Source organism: Euprymna scolopes, chromosome 2, assembly GCF_053919585.1.
Source record: "Euprymna scolopes isolate OS-2025 chromosome 2, ASM5391958v1, whole genome shotgun sequence".
Classification (NCBI taxonomy): domain Eukaryota; kingdom Metazoa; phylum Mollusca; class Cephalopoda; order Sepiida; family Sepiolidae; genus Euprymna; species Euprymna scolopes.
This window is the reverse complement of record NC_136483.1, coordinates 162,352,445-162,373,182: the sequence shown is the minus strand read 5'-3', so window position 1 is coordinate 162,373,182 and position 20,738 is coordinate 162,352,445. Positions and strand designations below refer to the sequence as shown.

The 20,738-nt window shown below is 33.3% G+C and overlaps 1 protein-coding gene across 1 annotated transcript in view; it reads right to left on the bottom strand.

The window, feature by feature from the left end:
• LOC145298222 (uncharacterized) overlaps nt 1–20,738 on the bottom strand; it is an 88,455-nt gene that overhangs the window by 30,805 nt on the left and 36,912 nt on the right. The window contains exons 4-6 of the mRNA XM_080144307.1: nt 6,118–6,284; nt 2,660–2,711; nt 128–212 (exon numbers count right to left, since the gene is read on the bottom strand). Of these exons, the coding sequence (XP_080000433.1) occupies nt 128–212; nt 2,660–2,711; nt 6,118–6,284 (304 nt within the window). The remainder of the gene's footprint in view (nt 1–127; nt 213–2,659; nt 2,712–6,117; nt 6,285–20,738) is intronic.

Below are 20,738 nucleotides of genomic sequence, written 5' to 3'. Positions count from 1 at the left end.
TTTTTCAAACAAAAAAATTAAGAAAATAAAAAATGCATATACTCAAACTACAGAATATATCAACGATTCTGAAAATCAAAAAGGCTAAACATGAAACTAAACAATAACAGGAAAACAAATAAAATACCTTGTCTGGATGCACCAATATGGCTTGTTTCTTATAATATTTCTTAATATCTTCATCAGTGGAGTCAGCTTTTAAACCTAAGATACTGAAGAAAAAAAAAAAAAAAAATGTTTTTTAATGTTTATTTTGTCAAAATAATCAATAGCTCAGGATTAAAATTTGCTTATCTTCAAGGCAATATACAAGAAATAGTAAAATGTCAATAAAATGAAATAAAAAATTTCCATGTCGGATTGAGAAAAAAAAATATTGGAACTGAATTTAGCCCTTGTGAAATTTCAGTACAAATGCAGAATAGTTAACTAAGAATTTAAAAGATTCCCAAGTTTCACCGACAAATTACCGAATGACAAATTACTGAAACATGCAGACGATAGATTGTTAAGAAAATTATCAATAAATCTGATAAATGGCTCACACAAAAATAAAACTCAGAGAAAACAATATATTCCAATTGGGATCTGGGTGTGTGCAACACCATCGTGGGAAAACAATGTAAATGATCTAATTATACCAAATTACTTCAACAATTATTACGCAACTTTCCCAATAACTGCAATACATACACTAACCCTTATCCTCGAATGGCCTGAGCCTTTATATGTGGTGACCTCTTTGTAAAAGAGGCCCCGACAGACCGCAAAGAGGTTCCGACAGACCACAAAGAGGCCCCGACAGACCACAAAGAGGCCCCGACAGACCAACCCCACCTGCATTCAACTGTGTCCAATTGAACAGTTATCAACCTTGTTATCTTTTTTTCTAAACTTTCAACACTTGAGGAAGAGGGGGCATATCATAGCAAAAACATGTATATATAAAAATGTTGATTAATACACTTCAGTGATTATTAAATAATGGAACATTACACCTAAATAAAATTTTAAATAATCTGAGGTCAGTAAAAAAATAAACATTTAAGGATGATTTACATATCCAACTTTCATATCTTTGAAATAACTTTATACCTGATCTTAACAATGATATTCTTATAACTTTATACCTTATCTTAACAATGATATTCTTATAACTTTTTGATATTTAAAAATAATTTTATAAATATCCCCCATTAAATATTAGATAATCAGACACATATGTTACATATTTTTCATAAGTTTGTAATGTAAAGTCAAGATGGCCAATTAATTATGATATAAAATCATTTTTTCCTTTGAGGAACTGGGTTCTATATAAGATGCAAAAGTTTTTTTAGTGTACTTAAAATATAACTGGTACAGTCATCAGATGTTGATAAATGAAGACTTAATAACAATGTCAATAATAAACATTTTTCTGAATTAAAAACAATCCATGAGGTAATTTGTTATAAATTTATTAAGTTTTAACTAGCCTAGCATGCGGGGTCCCCCTCCAGGAGTGAAAAATTTACTTTCATCATGACTAATTCTTTGTGCAAAATTAGAAAAAAAAAAAAAAAAAAATCCATGGTATGGTTACTGAAAAAAATTCAAACAGATTTTATTTTACCCCTATAAGAAAAATCTGTTCTAGCAAAACTTTACTTTCACCATGACTAATGTTTGCGCAAAAATTTCAAAATCCAAGGTGTGGTTATTAAGAAAAGTACAAACAAATGGACGAATGGGAGTGAATTACTAGATCCGATCCTTCCTTTATCGAGGGACCAAAAAGCAAACAATGGCTAGAATAATCAAAGTTGAAATATTCACAAAATATTTACTGTTAATAAACCTTTTCACACTAACTTGTTAGAGAAATGAAGATAAACACAAATAAGACAAAGTTACCAACAGCAGATCTTTTTCCAAATGAAAGACAGCCAGTTGTCCTTGATACTGAAACCCTTGAAGTTGATTCATTCAAATATCTTAGCTCCATCACAGCAACAGGTCAAGAGGAAGAAGACACCCTCAACTGAATTAACAATGCTCATACCACCTATCAACTTATATTGTGGCTCTGGTCTCGAAAAGAAATAATGAACACTAAAGTCAGGATCTATCAGGCCCTTGTCCACATTCTCCTTTATGGACACTAACCTGCACAAACTGGAGATATTCGACCATTACTACCTAGCCGCATCTTCCATATCCATTAACGTCTCCAACAATACAATTTGCACATGCTGCAAGATGCACTACCCCAAACTTGCCAGACGCCTTTGGTTCAGCCAAACCATTTGTTAGCACCCAGAGGATTTCATTCATGAAATCATCAACCCAGCACCAGGCTATAAGGAACATTGCAATGGCCAACTTAAAACCTGCCGAGGATGGTGAAGCAGAATGCTGAACTGATTCTGGACTCACCTTTACAGGGTCCGTCGTTGGAACCATGAATGGCTTGCGCTCATAGCAGAAGCAGTTTTGGATCATTGTCAGCAAATATTCGGGACGTAGTTAATTGTTGTAAAGAGCTAACCCAACTGACCCAGGGTAAATGCTGCAACTATAAACATTCGAGAATTGTTTTGAAAAGACATATGTTGTTTTCTTTTGAATATGTTCAAGAGGAGATTAAAAAAAAAAAAAAAAAGTTATGTAAATTTACCTGTACGGATCCTTTCCACGACAACCCAATAAACGTTGCATAGCTTCTTCACCTTTAAAAAGAGAGATGTGCATGTACCTATTAACCAACAGTCATTAAAAAAAGAAAAAAAAAGACTTCAGTTTTACTAGACGTCCAATTACAGTTAAACATATTAGCATTAAAATACAATTATCAATAATTTATATTTAAACTTAAGTTCTTTTCAATTTCAAATACTTTAAAATAAAAGATTGAAGTATGTTTCTGATTTTTATATGAGGATCGATAAATTGGATTATTCAAACTACTATTCTCACCTTGTTATTCACAAAACATTTTTGCTGATGTAACTAGATAAAATATTAAGTAAAATTCAGTTACAAGTGACACTTTCTTGGAGGTTGAAGGTTCAATCCTCCATATGATACTAATACAATTGCAAATTATTTAAGACTTCTACCCAGTCATGGCTGATGCAACAAAAGCAAGCTATTCTCATGGACTATATTATCATTTTGAAGATTCCCCAAGTTCAAAACACATCTGAAAAAAGGTTGGATGTTACATCAGCTAAAAACCTTGTGCAAGTAACACGAAAAATGAGAACAGTAGTTCAAATAAAAAAAAAAAAATTTTTAAATTTACGTTATTTACTCATATTTTTCAGACAGTTTTCCTCATCTTGTTATTTTCACAACATTTCAATCTTTGCACTTTCTGAAACGGGTTCATTTCACAGTACATATATTTCAGATATTGTTTATACATTTAATACTTATAAGTCTCCAGCACAAATCAATTGTACAAATTCACCTCAGAATATTTAAAAAAAAAATAAAAATAAAATAAAATAAAAGGATCAATCATTGTTGAAAGCAAACCGAAGACTTCCTTTTCACCGACTACCACAAAGAGATGTAAGGAAGGACAACACTTAATTTCCTGGATTGCTCCACTTACCCATGATCCTCAGCTATATCAAATGAAGTATTTTTTATAAATGTAATGTAAATCTACCAAGAATTGAAACCCTCAGTCTCCCAGATATATAGCAAAACCTAACCATTATATAAAAATTAAGAAAAAAAAAAAAATATATAAAGCAAATACAAAAAATATAAAAAAATATATACTTTAGCAACATCAAATACAATATTACATCTTTTTTTCTTTCTTTTAAACTCAAAAGGTTGAAGAGCTGGGGGGGGGGGGGTTTACCATGTTTGTTTTTTGGGAGAAAAGGGAGAATAGTGTGACAGTTTCATTTCACTTTAGCTGCTATGTTCTTTTTATATTATTAGCTAGTAGGACCCCACAGAAGTTTCAGTGTTTTTTGTTTGTTTTGTTTTTACAAGGGTTGTTCCAAAAGTAAAGTGATCCTGGACATGACCTTAAACTATATCTGATGGTGAGTATGGGGCCCGACCCTTAATTGCCATTGCTCCCAGACCCATTCTGACCTGGAGTGGTAGTACCTGTTAGGGTCCCAACTATGGATTAAATAGAAACCGACTTGGAAAAAAAAAAATTCTATTAATGTTGTGTTAAAATAAAAAAAATAAATAAATCACTGGATTTGGCATTAAATAACCTGAAAATGGTTGATATGCCATAAAACAAAAACAACCAAAAGTAAAGCCACCTATTTTTTTTTTTTTTTTTTTTAATTCAAAAAGTTAAGAGCTACAAAAATGAGAGTGATACCATTAAAAAGAGCAACCTTTTGTTCTCCAGAATTCACTTGCTACATAGTCACCACCATTCTCAATGCATGTTTACCAGGATTTCAATAATACATCATTGCTCCTGACGTACATCGATGACAGGGGTTGCTTTCTAAGAGCCTCATATCATCAATATTTGCAATTGAGAGAGGAAATTTATATATGCATAGTTCAGTCATCATAACAATGCAATTTGTAATCCCCTCTGATCCGTTCGGTTGGAATAAAAATAGGAGGCATTACTTTTGAAATGGCTCTCATAAAAGAACAAGGTTTGTATTGTTCAGACTACTATTCTCAGGGTAGTGTTATATTCAAGTTTTATCCGATATAACTTAGGACCTTCACACATTTTTTTCTTATAGAAAGATTTCCAAAATCAACACTTTATGTAAATCAACTGTGGTAGATTGTTCTCATTCTGTCAGCCATGATCAAGTAGAAGTATTAGTTTTGTTATTCTTAGTTATTAGACCACCAGCAAGAAAATTGAAGAATAAATAATTCTATGGTAAAAAGAAAATTACACTCGCAAGTATTCTGTACCTATACAAAGCCACTAGTTGCCCATGCAAGGACTATTGTTGCCATATTTGAGCTAATGCATCTACCACTAATCTCCCTTTTGGACAGAATTAAAAAGAAGCGTATTCAATCTAATAAGTCCCCCACCGTCAACTAAGCTCCAACCCCTATCTTATCACCACAATGTTACATCAGAGTCCATTTAACAAGTAGTTTAATGGAATATGCTTTGATAAGCTCATAGCACTTGTACCCCCCTCAACATACATACCGCACAAAATCCCTTTACTGTACAGGTCTCTAGATGCTGAAAAGCCTACTCCAATAGTTTCTTTCCTCAAAATGCTATACTTTGGAATTCCCTTGTAGTTAGTGATTTCCCTGACTGTACTGACTTGCAGAAGTTTAAATGTAATGTGAACAGACATCTCACCCATCTCCTTACCCTTAAGTGGCAATACGCCTTGTTTGAGGTGTATATGACAAAAAAAAATAAATATCTAGACACGATAAGGTTTACAATTCCCAGAATTCATACTAGAACTCTTAGCAAAGACCAATATTCTAATGATAACGTATTGGGTAGCAATCAGTTCCGAGTGATGGCTTTCTGGAGGTTCAATCCTTACTATAGACAATAAATTGAATAAAACACTTCATGACACAATGAAAAGAATGCTTATTTAGAATTACACTTCTTAAACAAAAAAAATCTTTAGAATGTACATACTCATCACAGAACGAAGATGTCATTAAAAAAATAACGTAAATTGATCAAGTAGTTTTGTTTGTTTTTTTTTTGTTTTTTTTTAACAAAGAAAATAAAAATTATCGATTTTAATACTAAAATGTATTCATAAGTCTGATTTTCATCTCCATAGTTTGGATAGAGTTAACTACCCCTTATTTATTTAACATGGCTGACCAAAAATCCTACACCTCATTTAATCATAAAATTTGATTTTCTTAAGCTGAGCATGCAGGGTCCTTCTCCTCGAGTGAATAAATCTGGAAAGAGTCCAATTTACTTTCATCATGACTAATGTTTGTGCAAAATTTTAAAAATTCAAGGAATGGTTATCAAGAAAAGTGCAAACAAGCGAAAGGCTGTTTATGAACAAGAATTATCAATGACTGAAAAAAAAAAATAAAATAAAAAAAAACAATAAACTTGTAAATTAAAGAGATGAAATCTAGCTTAGAATGTGATAGCATAAAAAGGCTTACCAGTACTAGGAAGTTTAATATTTTCATCAAGACCAATTTTACGACTAGCTTTGTCATCAACCTTTTTCCATTTCCACGCACGAGAGTACTTCTTCCAAATTCTAGATACAAACACATTCCAGATCTTAGATCCAACCAAAATCATCAAATGTACAAGACCGGTCACTCTGGAATCCAGAAAAACAATTAAATTAAATTAACACATATTCAAAAGATATTTAATAAGAAATACAGTCAATGGTAAATACTAATTAATGGAATTCACCCACACACCCCTTCAATACTGTCTTAGTATTTCCACTCATTGGTCTTGGTGTTCGTCCACACCCCCCTCTCTTACTCGTGGAAAAACATAAACAAAAAAGCTTTATGATGTACATACTTGTGACTTGGAAAAAAAAAAAAAAAAAAAAAAAAAAAAAAAAAAAAATCAAACTGAACAAGTATTTTACTTTTATAAGGAAAATAATTTAAGTGATTAATGGGAATTCCTAGGCATTACGATAATGTAAAGGTTGATCTTAAATTCTATTTCTATTTTTAAGTGGGAGCTAACCAGTGATAATATAGCATTCCAAATGAAGTCATTAATGCTATCATGATGCTATATGAGCACACTCAAGCAATGGTCAGGTCGCCAGATGGGACGACTGAATTTTTCGACATCCACACTGGGGTTCTACAAGAAAATACTCTTGCCCCTTTTCTTTTCGTTGTCTGTCTTGACTTTGTACTTCGCACCTCTGTTGATATACACAACACGTTAGGCTTCATCCTAAATGAATCCAGAAACATACGTCATCAAACGGCACACATAACTGATACAGATTGCACAGACAATATTGCTTTATTCGCGAACAACACTGCTGATGTGCAAACACTGTTCCGTAAGCTAGAAAAGTCTGCAAATGACATTGGTCTCAACATTAATGCGGATAAGACAAAGTTTATGACATTCAATGTGAAGGGAGAGATCAGGGCTTTGGATGGATCAACACTGAAAGAAGTCGCTGAGTTTACGTATCTGGGTAGCAACATAGTTTCCACAGAGAGAGATATCGAAATTCGCATCTCAAAAAGCATGGTCCGCATTGGATGGGCTGCGTTCAGTATGGACTTCGGGACTAACTAACAAACTGAAAAGGCAGTGGTAGAGTCTGTCCTTGTTTACGGTGCTACAACCTGGACACTCACCAAAAGATTGGAAAGAAAACTAGACAGCATATACACCCGTATGCTACGAACAGTATTAAATATATCTTGGCAAAATCATTCCACGAATCAGCAACTTTATGGCAACCTACCTGCCATATCTAATACCATCAGAGAAAGACGCTTACAATTTGCTGGTCATTGTCTGAGGAGCAAGCATGAACTGTTGAGTGATGTATTGCTATGGACTCCACGACACAGACGCGCAAGCAAAGGACGATCTAGATCCACATACATCCAGCAAATAGCACACAACGCCAATTGTGAACCTGAAGATCTGAGGCAGCTGATGGCAGACAGGAAACTCTGGAGAGAAAGAGTCACATTGGTCCGGGCAAGGAGCCCGTCATGATAAGTGATAACTAAATGTATTCTTAGTGCACCTCCCTCTCCATGTTAAGAATGACTTTCTAAAAAATTAATTTTAAGTTTGAATTATTTCGAATTATCTCCATTTCTTCTAATCTATTACAAGAAGTGAACCGTTCAGAAAAAAAAAAACAATACTTGCATTCACATTAGTTTCTTCCCGTTTTTTTTTTGTTACTTCATATTTTACTTAACAGAATTCAAAGTTACATTTAATACCTACGGTATTTGTGTTTATTATAAATATCTATGCTTATTTATTATAAGTATTCTGTATTAATTAAAATATAATATGCGTATTTTACGACCGGGCAATGCTGGGCAACTTGCTAGCATATCTAATTTCAAACGTTCAAAATTTATTTTTTAAAAACACTTGAACAATTGTTTCTACCCTAAAAGCATACATTTGATAAAACTCAAGGTGTTTTACAAAAGCTTCTAATGAATTTCTAGAATCAAAATTAAGCAAAACAAAAAATAGCCGAATTGTTCCTATTTACAATGCCTCCCCACGGGACAGAGTTAGACACCAGGATAGTTTTTTAACATGGAGAAAAGGAACAAAAAAAAAAATTGTCTCAATCGTGAAGGATTTCTCCTCCACTGACAGAACAAGAAATTGAAGTGCAGCATCTGAAGAACAGATACTACACTTTGATCTTGTCCCGATTGTTATTTAAAATTATTCTCTTCAATTAAACTTATTTCTCCATTTCTTTATATATAAAGACCAATGAAATATTTATGCTTTTTTGTGTGTAATTCTTTTTTTCATTAAAAATAAATAGTAAAAATTCTTTGAGAAATAGTTATTTGAATTAAGATGTCTTTTTTTAAATTAGGAACACTTAGTAAATTTTCAGGTCTGGTGGTTTGAGCTATTACCCTGTTTTATAGAAAATGCATAGAGAGAGAAAAGTAGAGAAATAAAAATACATACAAAGTGAAAAAATATAAAAATAAAAACATCAACAGTAGTATCTCTCTCTCTATATATATATATATATATAAAAACGAGCAGAGAAAAAAAAAAAAAAAAAAAAAAACTTACAAAATTATTTGCTCCCAAATGAAGTCATTTGCATTCAAGTCTATTTCAACCACCTTTCTGTACATTGTGATATACTGAATTCGTTTAAGATACTAACCAAAGAGTTTAGGAAGAGCGGAGTTATAAGTAGTAAAATTGAATAGTTTCTAAGAAACTATTGACATTTTATAGAATCAATAGCCTCATTTTTTTTTTTTTTTTTTTCCAAGAAAATGACACATGAACTCCAACTTATGGTATGACCATAGAGGAGAGGAAATAAAAGTCATTTTAATTATCTATTTCTTTAAATGTAATAAAACTGAATTTTGCTTTAATTATAATTTTTAAAATATATTTGGATTTTAATCATTACTAAAAAAAATTTTATTTCAATTCTTTTTTTTTTTTTTTTTTTTTTTTTTACAAAGGCATCACCACATTATCAAGGCCCAGAGGCCACTCAAGGATAAGGGTTAAAGAGTGTACAGTAGAAATTGGTCAATATAGTAATCATTAGTAATGAAAATTTGGTAAATTTAATAACTTATATGGAACGGCTCATCAAGAACTTATTTACTTTAGACTTGAACACAACCATATTGTAGTCAGCCGGAAAGCAGGAAAACGGAAGACAATTCCATAGGCGTGCAGTTCTAAGAAAGAAGCTTTGTTCATGGAATCTACGTTTAGGTTTAGGCACAGATAAAGAGTGGGGGAAATTATTGATAGTGTTTACAGCTAGACGAGTGTTTCTTGTGAAAGTTTGGCGAGGGGGGACCATAGATTGAAGCTCAGTTGAACACTTTCCATGAAAATAACGATACATCAGAGACAAACTCGCAACATCTCTTCTGTGAGATAGAGGTTGCAAGGAGGAGAAAAGGACATCTCCTACGAGGCTACAAAGTCTATTTTGAACTCTATCAAGGCAGGACAAGTCCTTTCTAGCAGCTCCTGCCCAGATGTGGCAACAGTATTCCATCCTTGGACGTACCTGGCTCTTAAATAGATAGAGAATAGCATCAGCAGTGAGATATCTACTGGATCGATAGAAAGATCCCACCATTTTTCCAGCGGCCTTGGCAACAGATTTGATATACGTGTTCCATTTAAGATCAGGAGTAATGGTCAAGCCCAGAAGCTTGTCAAAACTTGAGGCCTCCTGAAGACGAGAGCCATTCATTTCAATTGATGACAAATGTGAATTAGAATGTTGATGGTGTAAAGAGAGAAGCTTGGTTTTAGATGCATTAAAAGTAACCAGCCACTCCTTTCCCCATTGTACTACGTGCTCAAGATCAGAGGAGAGAGAATTGGAGAGAACTTGGTCGTTTACTGTCTTAGATGTGGTACCATAAATGGTAGTGTCGTCAGCATAAATGTCTACAAATGATGTAAGGATATGATTTGGAAGATCATTAATGTAGATCAGGAAAAGAGTTGGGCCCAGGATGGATCCCTGAGGGACACCGGCATTAATACTGTGAGCTTCTGATTTTTGCCCCTCAACTACTACTCTTATGAACCTATCAGAAAGAAATGATTTAATAATTGAGAAGACTTTTCCAGCTATACCATAGCTAGCGATCTTATGAAGTAAACCTTTATGCCATACCCTATCAAAGGCTTTAGATATGTCAAGAGCAATTGCCCTAGAAAGATTGCCACCGTCGAGAGATTTGCTAATCCTATGCGATATAACTGTAAGGACATCTGCTGTAGATCTAGCAGAACGGAAACCATATTGAGTGTCACTAAGAAGGTTATTTTTGTTGAGATGTTTGATTACTTCTGTATTTAACACAGATTCTAGCAACTTACTCATGACGCACAGGAGACTTATTGGCCTGTACTGAGAGGGGGATGAGCGATCACCTGAATTCTTAAATACAGGGCATACTGATGAGATTTTCCAGGGAGATGGGAAACTATTCTCCTTAAGACAACGTTTAAACAGTTTTGTAAGTATGGGCGCTAATTCAGGTTGAAGTTTTTTGAGTACTATAATTGGAATACCATCAGGGCCAGTTGCTTTACTCGAATCAAGGTTTTTGATTAGCTTCGCAACATCACGTACAGATATACGTATATCACATAGCGTGTTTTCTGATACAGGAGGAAATATTGGGGGTTGGCGGTCCTGGTCGCAAAGGGTAGAATTAGCTGCAAAGTTCTTGACAAAGAGTTTGGCTTTGTCTGATGCTGACGAGATTACTTCAGGTCCATTGATAATAGTTGGGATGGAGCACACGCTTCTGTTCAGGATTCTGTTTGCTATTTGCCAAAACTGGTGGGAACCAAGCCGCTGCTCAGCTACTTTGGACTTAACAGATTGAGCATACAACACTCTTGCGTTCCTTATTACTTTCTTACAATGGTTGCTGGCAGTCCTGAAAACGGCTTTAGTTTCCATACATCTATTACGTTTGAAGCAGTGGAAAAAGTGATTTCTGTGCGCAATGGCAGCAGCACATTCTGGAGAGAACCATGGCTGGCTGTTTGGTTTTTGCTGAAACTTTTTAGAGGGTATGAAATGGTCAATACCTACAATTAACCATTCAGTTAGGTCTAATACTATAGAGGACACATCCTTTTTAAACATGGAATGCAGAGGTAGATCAGATATAAATGTACGGAAGCTATCCCAGTCAGCCTTAGTGTATCGATATACTGTACGATGAAGAGGTACATCTGGGGACTTATTACATTTCATTTTTATCTTAATTGATACAACAGAGTGGTCGGAAGATCCAAGAGGCGACAGAACAGAAACTGAACATAGTTCAGGGCAAGTTGTGAGAAAAAGGTCTAGTAGGCTCGCATACTGGCCGTCATTATCAGGCACACGGGTAGGTTCCTGAACAATCTGAGTGAGGTCATAGGCAAGGAGAAATCATGACAGAACCTCCCCTCATCATCGGTCTTGTTTGAGTGGGTCAACCATTCGACGTTGTGAACATTGAAGTCTCCACATATGTGAATGTTAGCTGAAGGATAAGTAGAAAGGACTTGGTCAATTTTCTCAGATATGCTTTGAAAGATAGTAACTCCGCTGTTGTGGGGGCGATAGAGAGTAAATATAAATGCAGTAGTGTGAGCTAAAGCAACCCGGAAGCACATATAGGGTAAGTTAGGATCTTCCCTGGAGATGTCCCTCCCACATGGAAAGCTATCTTTAATATAGGCACATATTCCATGCCCATGGCGATCTTGGGGGTCAGATTTAGAAGTTAAGTTAGAGTATCCTGAAATTGCAAACTCATCTAGGGAAATAGCCTGTCCAATGCCAGTTTCACTTAAAAATAAAAGGTCTGGTTTAGTCTCCTGTAATTGGGTTTCAACCTCTGGAAGGTTAGAACGAAGACCCCTGATGTTGGAGAAGGAGACATGGTAGTAGGGGTCTATCTTTGTGAGTTAAAACTTCTGAATTTTTTTTGAAGTTATATTTTAGAAATTATTTTTTAAATATATTTACTTTTACTTTAAAAACATGAACATTAAAGTTTGTATAATCTGACAGGAAAAAATGAGGTTATTTTTCGGAAATAATTTGGCATGAACCCTAAACAATCCTTCAAAATATTGAGAAACTGACAATTTCTTTTTAAATTATGGTAAGAACAGGTGAAAAAGAAATATTGTATTGTTGAATTTAGAAGTGCTTTGGAGGTCTTAATTTTAAATCAGTAAGAATAGTCAGTATTAAGTTATATACATTAGTCAATTAAAACTGCTCAATATCTTATACTGAGCAGGTATGTTTAAAAGTCATTGTCAGAGACAAACCACATCATTATTATGTTATCTATAATAAATCCCACCTGTCTGTTTAAATGCATGCATGTATGTATGTATGTTAGTATATCTGTCTAAAACTTTCGACAGAGGTGACAGATTTTCACGAGATTTGTATAGTTTTGAAGCTCGACCCTTCGGACGATAAATATCGAAAAATTTGCTAAAAACATCAATTCCTTCACCTTCAACTGGGCACTTTTCTACAAGGAGGGGGTCACTTTTTCCACTAATATTTCCAAAAGTCATTCCCTCTTTTCGATTGACTAGCCTTAATTTAAACCTATGTCACTTTCAGTTTGGCAATGGGCGCAACAGCAAAAATGTCATTTTTTTAACGTTTTTTTTTCCTCCTTTGCAGTACGGGTTTGAGCCTGCTTGCCTACTACTACTTTTTTTTGCTCAACACACACCTCTAAACACCTAGGCAATGCCGGGCATCCAGCCAGGCTAGTAATTTTATACAAGAAAATCTACTTCATGTTAGTCAGGATTCAGAATAGTAATACATATGAATAGTATATAGAAATTAAAAAAAAAAAAAAATGCGCTCAATATCAGAGATAAAGCTTGTATGTTTACACACAGCATTGCTCAGGAGAAACAACTTATTTTTCTTTCATTATATCCTAGACAAATTACATAGTGTTGCCCAGGAGCCATAATAGTAATACTGTATTATATCCAGAAAATAGCATAAATTAGTCAATACAAAATGTTCAATATCCAGAGCAGGTATGTCTTGTTATATTTTATATAAGAAAAATTAAAAGGTGTTGCCCAGGAGTCAAAATAACATTACAAATAAAAAGCGGTATATAGTAATAAAAAGTGCTAAATATCTTGAATAGAGCAGTTATATTTAAAGGCCCAGGAAAAAAAAGGTTTTTATCAGACTATATTATAAAAGAAAAGTATTGTCTAGGAGTTATAATAGTAATATTACATTAAGTGATATAGTAATGTTGCAAAGATTTCTTTACTAACATTACATTATATTTATTAAGTGGGTGGGTGGGTGGGTGGGGAGAGAATTTTGTTCTACTTGGCATTGTCCGTGTGCAAATAAATTGTCATTATCAACATTATTTCTCTTCATACTTTGATTTTAACTGTATTCTTGACAGTGCTGTGAAGGCTTTCTTACTAACATACAGATTACAAGATGTTAGTATAATATCCTTACTAACATCATATTTGGTAAATGAGGCAGGGAGGAGGAGGTGGTTAACATTTTTTGCTCTACTTGGCTTTGTCCAAAATCAGTTCTACTCCAACTCCTAGAATTCCTAGAATGCCAACTCCTTTGATATCTTTGACTCTGACTCCTTGACGGAAATCTATTCTGCAAATCCATTCAACAAGCATTTTATAAATACTTTTCTCATGTATATTATTTTTTTACGTTTAGCATTCATTTGTATGATAAATATACTCACATATACACTCAACCAGCTTTATAGAAAAAGTTAAGATCACAAAGGGATAAAAGAAAAAAAAATTTACAATAAAATTTTATTATGCTATCAGTTCAAAAGGGATTACCATATTTAGGGATAGAGAAACTTCTTTAGGCCATGGCATTTCGAAGCCAAATGCTTCTCATCAAAAGAGGGGAGTAAAGACAGAAGAATTTTTTTAAAAGATAATATTGCATTTATGGAAAGAGGATCAAAGGAAAATCAGGAAAAAGCTATAAAGGGCTATAGTAACATGGGTTGCTTATTGATCTAGCCCCACCCTTGTTTTTTTTCTTCAGATAATCTTGTAATTCTGGATCTATTCCGGACTAATCCAATTACCAAATTCCATTTGATTCAGGAACTGGATAACTTTCAGATTACAATCCGATCGTTATCCGATGTAATCCACAGTGATCTAACTCAAAGACAGAATTTTCATTGATCCTGTGTGCTGTCACAACCAAAACAGCAGTCCAGACAGGTTTTTCAGTGATCCGATGAACCAAAATATCTTGAAGTAGAAGCATTGCAGTACAGTAGAAAATGATATCTCCAAAAATAAAAGCAAAACCATGCAAAAACTACTAAATTGTGCAACTGGTAAAAGCAAACAGGAAAACCATGTAAAAAAAAAAAATAAATAAATAAATTTATTGGACTTAAGGAGTCAGATAAAAAAAAAATTCGACTCAGACTACTCGTAAAGTACTACTAGCTAGTAAACCTCCAACTGACTCTGCAACCTGGTATTGTGTTTGATAAATGAGAGACTAACAACCTTATTCTACTTGCAGACATTCAGGAACAATAAATTATAGTTTTACATTTAAATCTCCGGACTATTTTCATTATTAACATCATTTCTCTTTATATTTTGAAAGCAAGGGAAACAAAATTAACGGGATCAAGACTCATTGTGTTTAGTTCCACTCTGCATTGTTCAGGAGCAATAAATTTAAGATTACAGTATTACATTTACAGATAGCATAGATAAATGAATTCCATTATTTTTTTTCTAACACATTAAAACAAGAGAGGAATGGGCTAAGCAGAAAAGAGGGAGGAAAATAATGAGGAGAGAAAGAGATGTTTTGATATAAAATCTTACACATTTAATTCTATTTTGAATTTTTTTTTTTTTATGTCTTTAGGCAAGTAAAAAAAAAATTTCAAACGAATACCTGAATATATTAAAAGTGTAAAAGGAATTATGGAAAATTTGAAACTTCTTAAATATATAAATTAAGAGCGCAAGAAAATTTTAGATCAGAGTCCGACCATTTTAAAATTTCAAGAATTAGACTGGAGCATTTGGGTCATCAATTCCACAGCAGTGACATCAAGTATCCCCAAAAACTTCACTCCTGAGAAGAATGCAGTAGGTCAGAAAAAGGTCCTCCAATAAAATGATTTATCACTAGACAATATGGTTTGTATTTTATCTTCCAAATGCAACATGCATGATTATTGAAAGGCCCGACATAAAAATCAACAGTAGGTTCTTTGTCATGACAGGGGCACATTCGAAATGAATGTTTCTGATTAAAGCACAATTGAATTATGATACTTTATTTTTTTCATTTTAAACTTAAATTCAAGCCATTATATATAAAAAATAATTTTATAAAATCAACAAGTTCTCTACAGTGCAATGTAGACTACAATGTATTGTGGACTAAGTCACCGAGGAGAGGGTTGCAAAGCTTCCTCTCGGTGCACCGCGCTAAGTTCTCAGCTAGAGCAGGCAATCAATCGATTTCATTGAAAAATGGACGATTTCACCCATTTCGATGTCAAAAATATGAGTGTGATACATTTGTTGATCATCATTCAATAACGGGCAATGTCGAATCTTCCTGCTAGTTTTAAATAAAAATAAAACAATGAAAATAGTTTTTGGCATCAGAAAATATTAATTTTTTCAGACATCACAAAAAGTTCCGATTTTTTATTCCCAATTAATCGTCCCAACACACGCACGTAAGTGTGTGTGTTGGGATGATTAATTGGGAATCAGAACTTGAGGAATATATACATGCAAGGAATATATACATGCAAGGAACACTGAAATGACACTGATTTTCTTGGCTTATCCTGGCATTGCTTCCATTCGTTCTAGACTTCTTACTACTGGACTCCAACAATATTGGTTTAGGAGAGGTATGGTTGGAGGTTTTGCAACCTTTGCTTCACTATATACAGGGTGACCCCCGCCCCCCAAAGAAAAAAAAAAAAAAAAGAAAGAAAAAGCTAAATGGAGGCCATCTAGAACATATGCTGTAGAAAGGAAAAAAAAAAAGGTCAAAGACCCTAGTGTTTTGATGTGATGTTTTGAATATAATAAACTAATTCCTATTTACAATGCCGCCCCATGGGACAGAGTTAGACACCAGGGTCGTTTTTTAACGTGGAGAAAAGGAACAAAAATAAACATTGTCTCAGTCATGAAGGATTTCTCCTCCACTGACGGAGAACAAGAAATTGAAGTGGAGCATCTGAAGAACAGATACTACACTGTGATCCGAAGGCCAAGTTGTTGAATATAATAAACTAGTTATGACCAAAGTTTCATTTCAAAACACTAAGAAACGGGACCTAATTAGACTTGGAACCTCTGTTTTTTTTTTTGGGGGGGGGGGGTACCCTGTACTCCCAGCAAAGGCACCCTTTTAGAGTTTTGAGGTGGTATCACAAAAAAAAAAAAAATCTTATGAAGTCTTAGAGGCCACTCAAGGATAAGGGTTAAGATAAAGTGGGATAATCAATAATGGTGGAAATTTGGTAGAATTTGATTTAATAGGGCAGTTCACCAAGAACTAAGAACTTGTTTGCATTGGACTTGAAAACAACCATATTATAGCCAGCTAGAAAACGGCTACGTGATATTGTGTCCCACAGACAGGCAATTCTAAGAAAAAAGCTTTGTTCATGGAATTTTTAGTTTAATCTCACACACAAACATACACACTTACCTAAGAGTATAATGTAGAGAAATCAATTCTTAAAAGCAAAATAAAAAAAAAAATAAAAAAAAACAATTATGATAGCAACCTGGAACACTTATTTGAAAGCACTATAAACAAGTCTTTCTCATGTAAAACCGTTTCGCAGAATGAAAAACATTAAGTGTTCGAAAAACATTCTATTCAAACAAAAACAATTTATAAATGCAACAGCTGACAAGATAATGACATTTAGAACCGTGGTCGATATTGAAACAAATCAATTTTTTAGTATTATAACGTCAGAGAATATAATGGAGATAAAAATGATGATCGTTTACATTGATCCTTTATATCAATGCATTTCAGGTGAAAACATTACATACTGACGTGTCATAACGAAATTAGTACAAATTCTCGAAAATTATAAAAAAAAAAAAATCTGATTAGAAAAATAGAATTTAGCGATTTATTGAATTCTATCATTGTTTTAATATGGAAGAATTGTGCAACCAATTTAGCGTGACAAACTGACTAATCTCCCTTGACTAATTAAATTAGGGTCAGCCATTTATTTCAAATTCAATTGTAAATTTCTTTTTTTAATAGATCTAGCACATCTACTGGATCATTTTTTTGTAATTTTTTTTTAATTTATAATAGTTTTGCTATGACATACAAGTACATGTTTTCACCTGAAATGTGTTGGTTAAAAATGTAAACGATCATAAAAAATACTATGATTCAAATGTAAAATTATTTTGCTTACATATCTGGGGTAAATTATTTGCAACAATGAATTGAAATCCATACAAATTATTGATTTATACTAAGCAAGTTTAAAAAAAATTAAAAAAAAAAAAAAAAAAAAAAAAAAAAAAAAAAAAAAACAACAAACATTGATGAAAAAATCTTTTTAACGGATTTGAAATGTTTGTTTTGTCTCGGGACAAATGAGGAGAATTATTTGCAACAACTCTTAATTTTCTAATCTAGCAAATGCTAAAAAAAAATTAAAAAAAAAAAAATTAAAAAAAAAATACACATCTAATATCTCTGGTACTAACATTTATAAAATTATGAAATATAATAGGCGTTCTGTATATTACTTTAAGAAAAAAAAAGTACAACTTTTCACAAATGTACCAGAGTTTCCAGAGTAACAACATCAAATTAAATCCAAATAATTATTTTTATCTGTATTTATGATTATAAAACTGAACCCTGTGTTTTCAACAATCAGGCAATTCCACTTAAAAAAACAAAAAAGGTTTTTTAAAGGTGGGGGGGACAAGTGAATATATCACTTAAATAGTGTTTAAATATATGGTTGAGTCGCAGTTTTAGTCATTTAGAACTGCTTTAAAGCTTCACCGCCCACTCATTTTTCGACCAAATTTTAAACAATTACAGTTTATAGATCACCTTCTCAGCTATATTGTAAAAAAAAAAAAAGTTTCAATTTTCGTTCAGTAAAACAAAAGTTATGAATTTTATGGTGTTCAAAATCGTAAAAATATGTAAGGAGGTGAGCAGCGCTTTTATGACTGATTTCCATAGCAACCACGTCGCTTCAGCGACTACTGTTGCGAGAAAAAAAAAGTAAGTGAAACAGAGAATGAAAGGGAATGGGGAGAGGTTATTGAAAGCAGATGAGTGCTGTACATTGTTATTACATGTGTTTATAGGGGACAAAAAATAAGACTGAAATTAAACAAAGAACAAATGAATTTATTGGAAGCCTGGAAAAATCATGGATTACAATAGAAAAATGCAAACATGAAAAGCAATATGGTTAAGCTTAAACATGGAAAAGTAAAGGACTAGTTGTTAAAACTTGAAAAGAAGAGGACAAGATATTCCAGTAAAAAATATAAATTTTTAACTTAAAATATTGCAGCATTAAGAATTTTTTTTAAATTTATAACATTATATAATTAATTCTTAATGCTGCAATATTTTAAGTTATAATTATTTTTTTTACTAGAATATCTTCTCTTTGCAGTTTTAACTAGTCCTTTACTTTTCCATGTTTAAGCTTAACCATATTACTTTTCATACTCGCATTTTTCTATTGTAATATTTAATAATAGAAATAGATCAATACAACCCATAAATAAGGGGTGAGTCATAACAAAGCTTATAGCTCTCTTAAAAAAAAATAAAAATAAAATAAAGCTAAGGTAGCAGAAAAAAGTGTTTCGAAGTTGCTAACATCGCTAAAAGATGCCAACAATAAATCTTAACTTTAAAAGTGATTAAAAAAACCATGCATTCAAGTGAGTCATTGCTCATTCGTACCATACCAGGCAACAAATGCTGTTTCATGAGTTTGATCGAAGCCAATGCTGAAAGCTAGAAATATGCATATCTGTGGGTATATCTTTTCTGCACGTAATATTTAATAAAAATAAATACTAACGAACCTGAATGAATTTTAAGGATGAAAATCACCCCAACCCCACTATAATTTTTATACAGGGTGACAAAAAAAAAAAAAAAAAAAAAAAAAAAAAAAAAAAAGGGCCCCAACTCTAATTAGGTCCCGTTTCTTAGTGTTTTGTCCGAATTAAATGAAACTTTGGTCATAACTAGTTTATTATATTCAAAACATCACATCAAAACATAAGGGTCTTTGGCCTTTTTTCTCCATTGACTGTAAAATGCTCAGAAAAACAATTGAATGCCGGTTGTTTTTGGTCACCCTGTACTATGTTTTAGTATGTAGTATAGTTTTCGGGGTTAGGGGTGTTTATTCTGAAAGTCGTTCTTAACATGGGTGTTTATAATAAGCTGGGTTAGGTCATAAAAGAATATCAACTGCAGAATACCGGTTAACATTATGGAGGAAGGGAGTGATTCTCGTTCAGTTCTGCCTAAATACACCATATATATATATATATATATATATATATATATATATAGCTTGTCATGGCTTAGAGGCCAAGAAATGAAGGTGGAGAGTTGTATGTTTTGGTTTCAAAGTCATTTTTCTAGTTTTGATCTCACTACTATGTATTAGGTTCAATATAATAATATATACATTTGTGCATGAATGAAAACATTCAGGTTATCTTAAAGCCAGTATTGCTAATATATTATAAAAGTGAACTTTTGTGTGTGGAATGGTCTCTACTATTGGCAATTTTTTGTCTACATGATATGGGATATTTTGACCTATGGAGCAAATTAGATTTGTTTTTTTAGCTGAGCAAAAAGAAAAAGTAGCTGTTAAGAGGTCAAAATTGAAATTGGAACCTGGCAGGTATAAGCAGACTGTTGCAGACAAGGATATAAATACCCTAAACTCGCTACAAGAAAAAATAATGAAACGAATTGAATGAAAGAAACAAAGAACTCGAATGCTGGAATAAAATAAGCATGTCGTTTATTTTCTGTTGAGAAATGAAAGTCTTGGGTGTACACGGGTTCATTCGACCGTTGACGACTACGCGCATGGAAGGAAAGAGGAATGCAATCGAGAACCGCGAAGTGGCAAGCCGGCCTGTAGAAAGAGAGGGTTAAGCTCAGTAGAGAGTCGCGCACATGTCTGTATGTTGATGGACCAAAGCCGAAGGGGAGATAGAGTGAGAAAGTCAATCAAGGTTATGGAGATTGAAAGCGTATAAAGTGTACATACGGTCTGTTAGTTTTTTGTCCCATGGACAAAAATCGGAGGCCTGCAATATAAATGCTGGAGTCCCTCAGGGGTCAATCCTAGGCCCAACTCTCTTCCTGATCTACATCAATGACCTCCCTAAACACATACTTAAATCATTCGTTGACATCCATGCTGATGACACG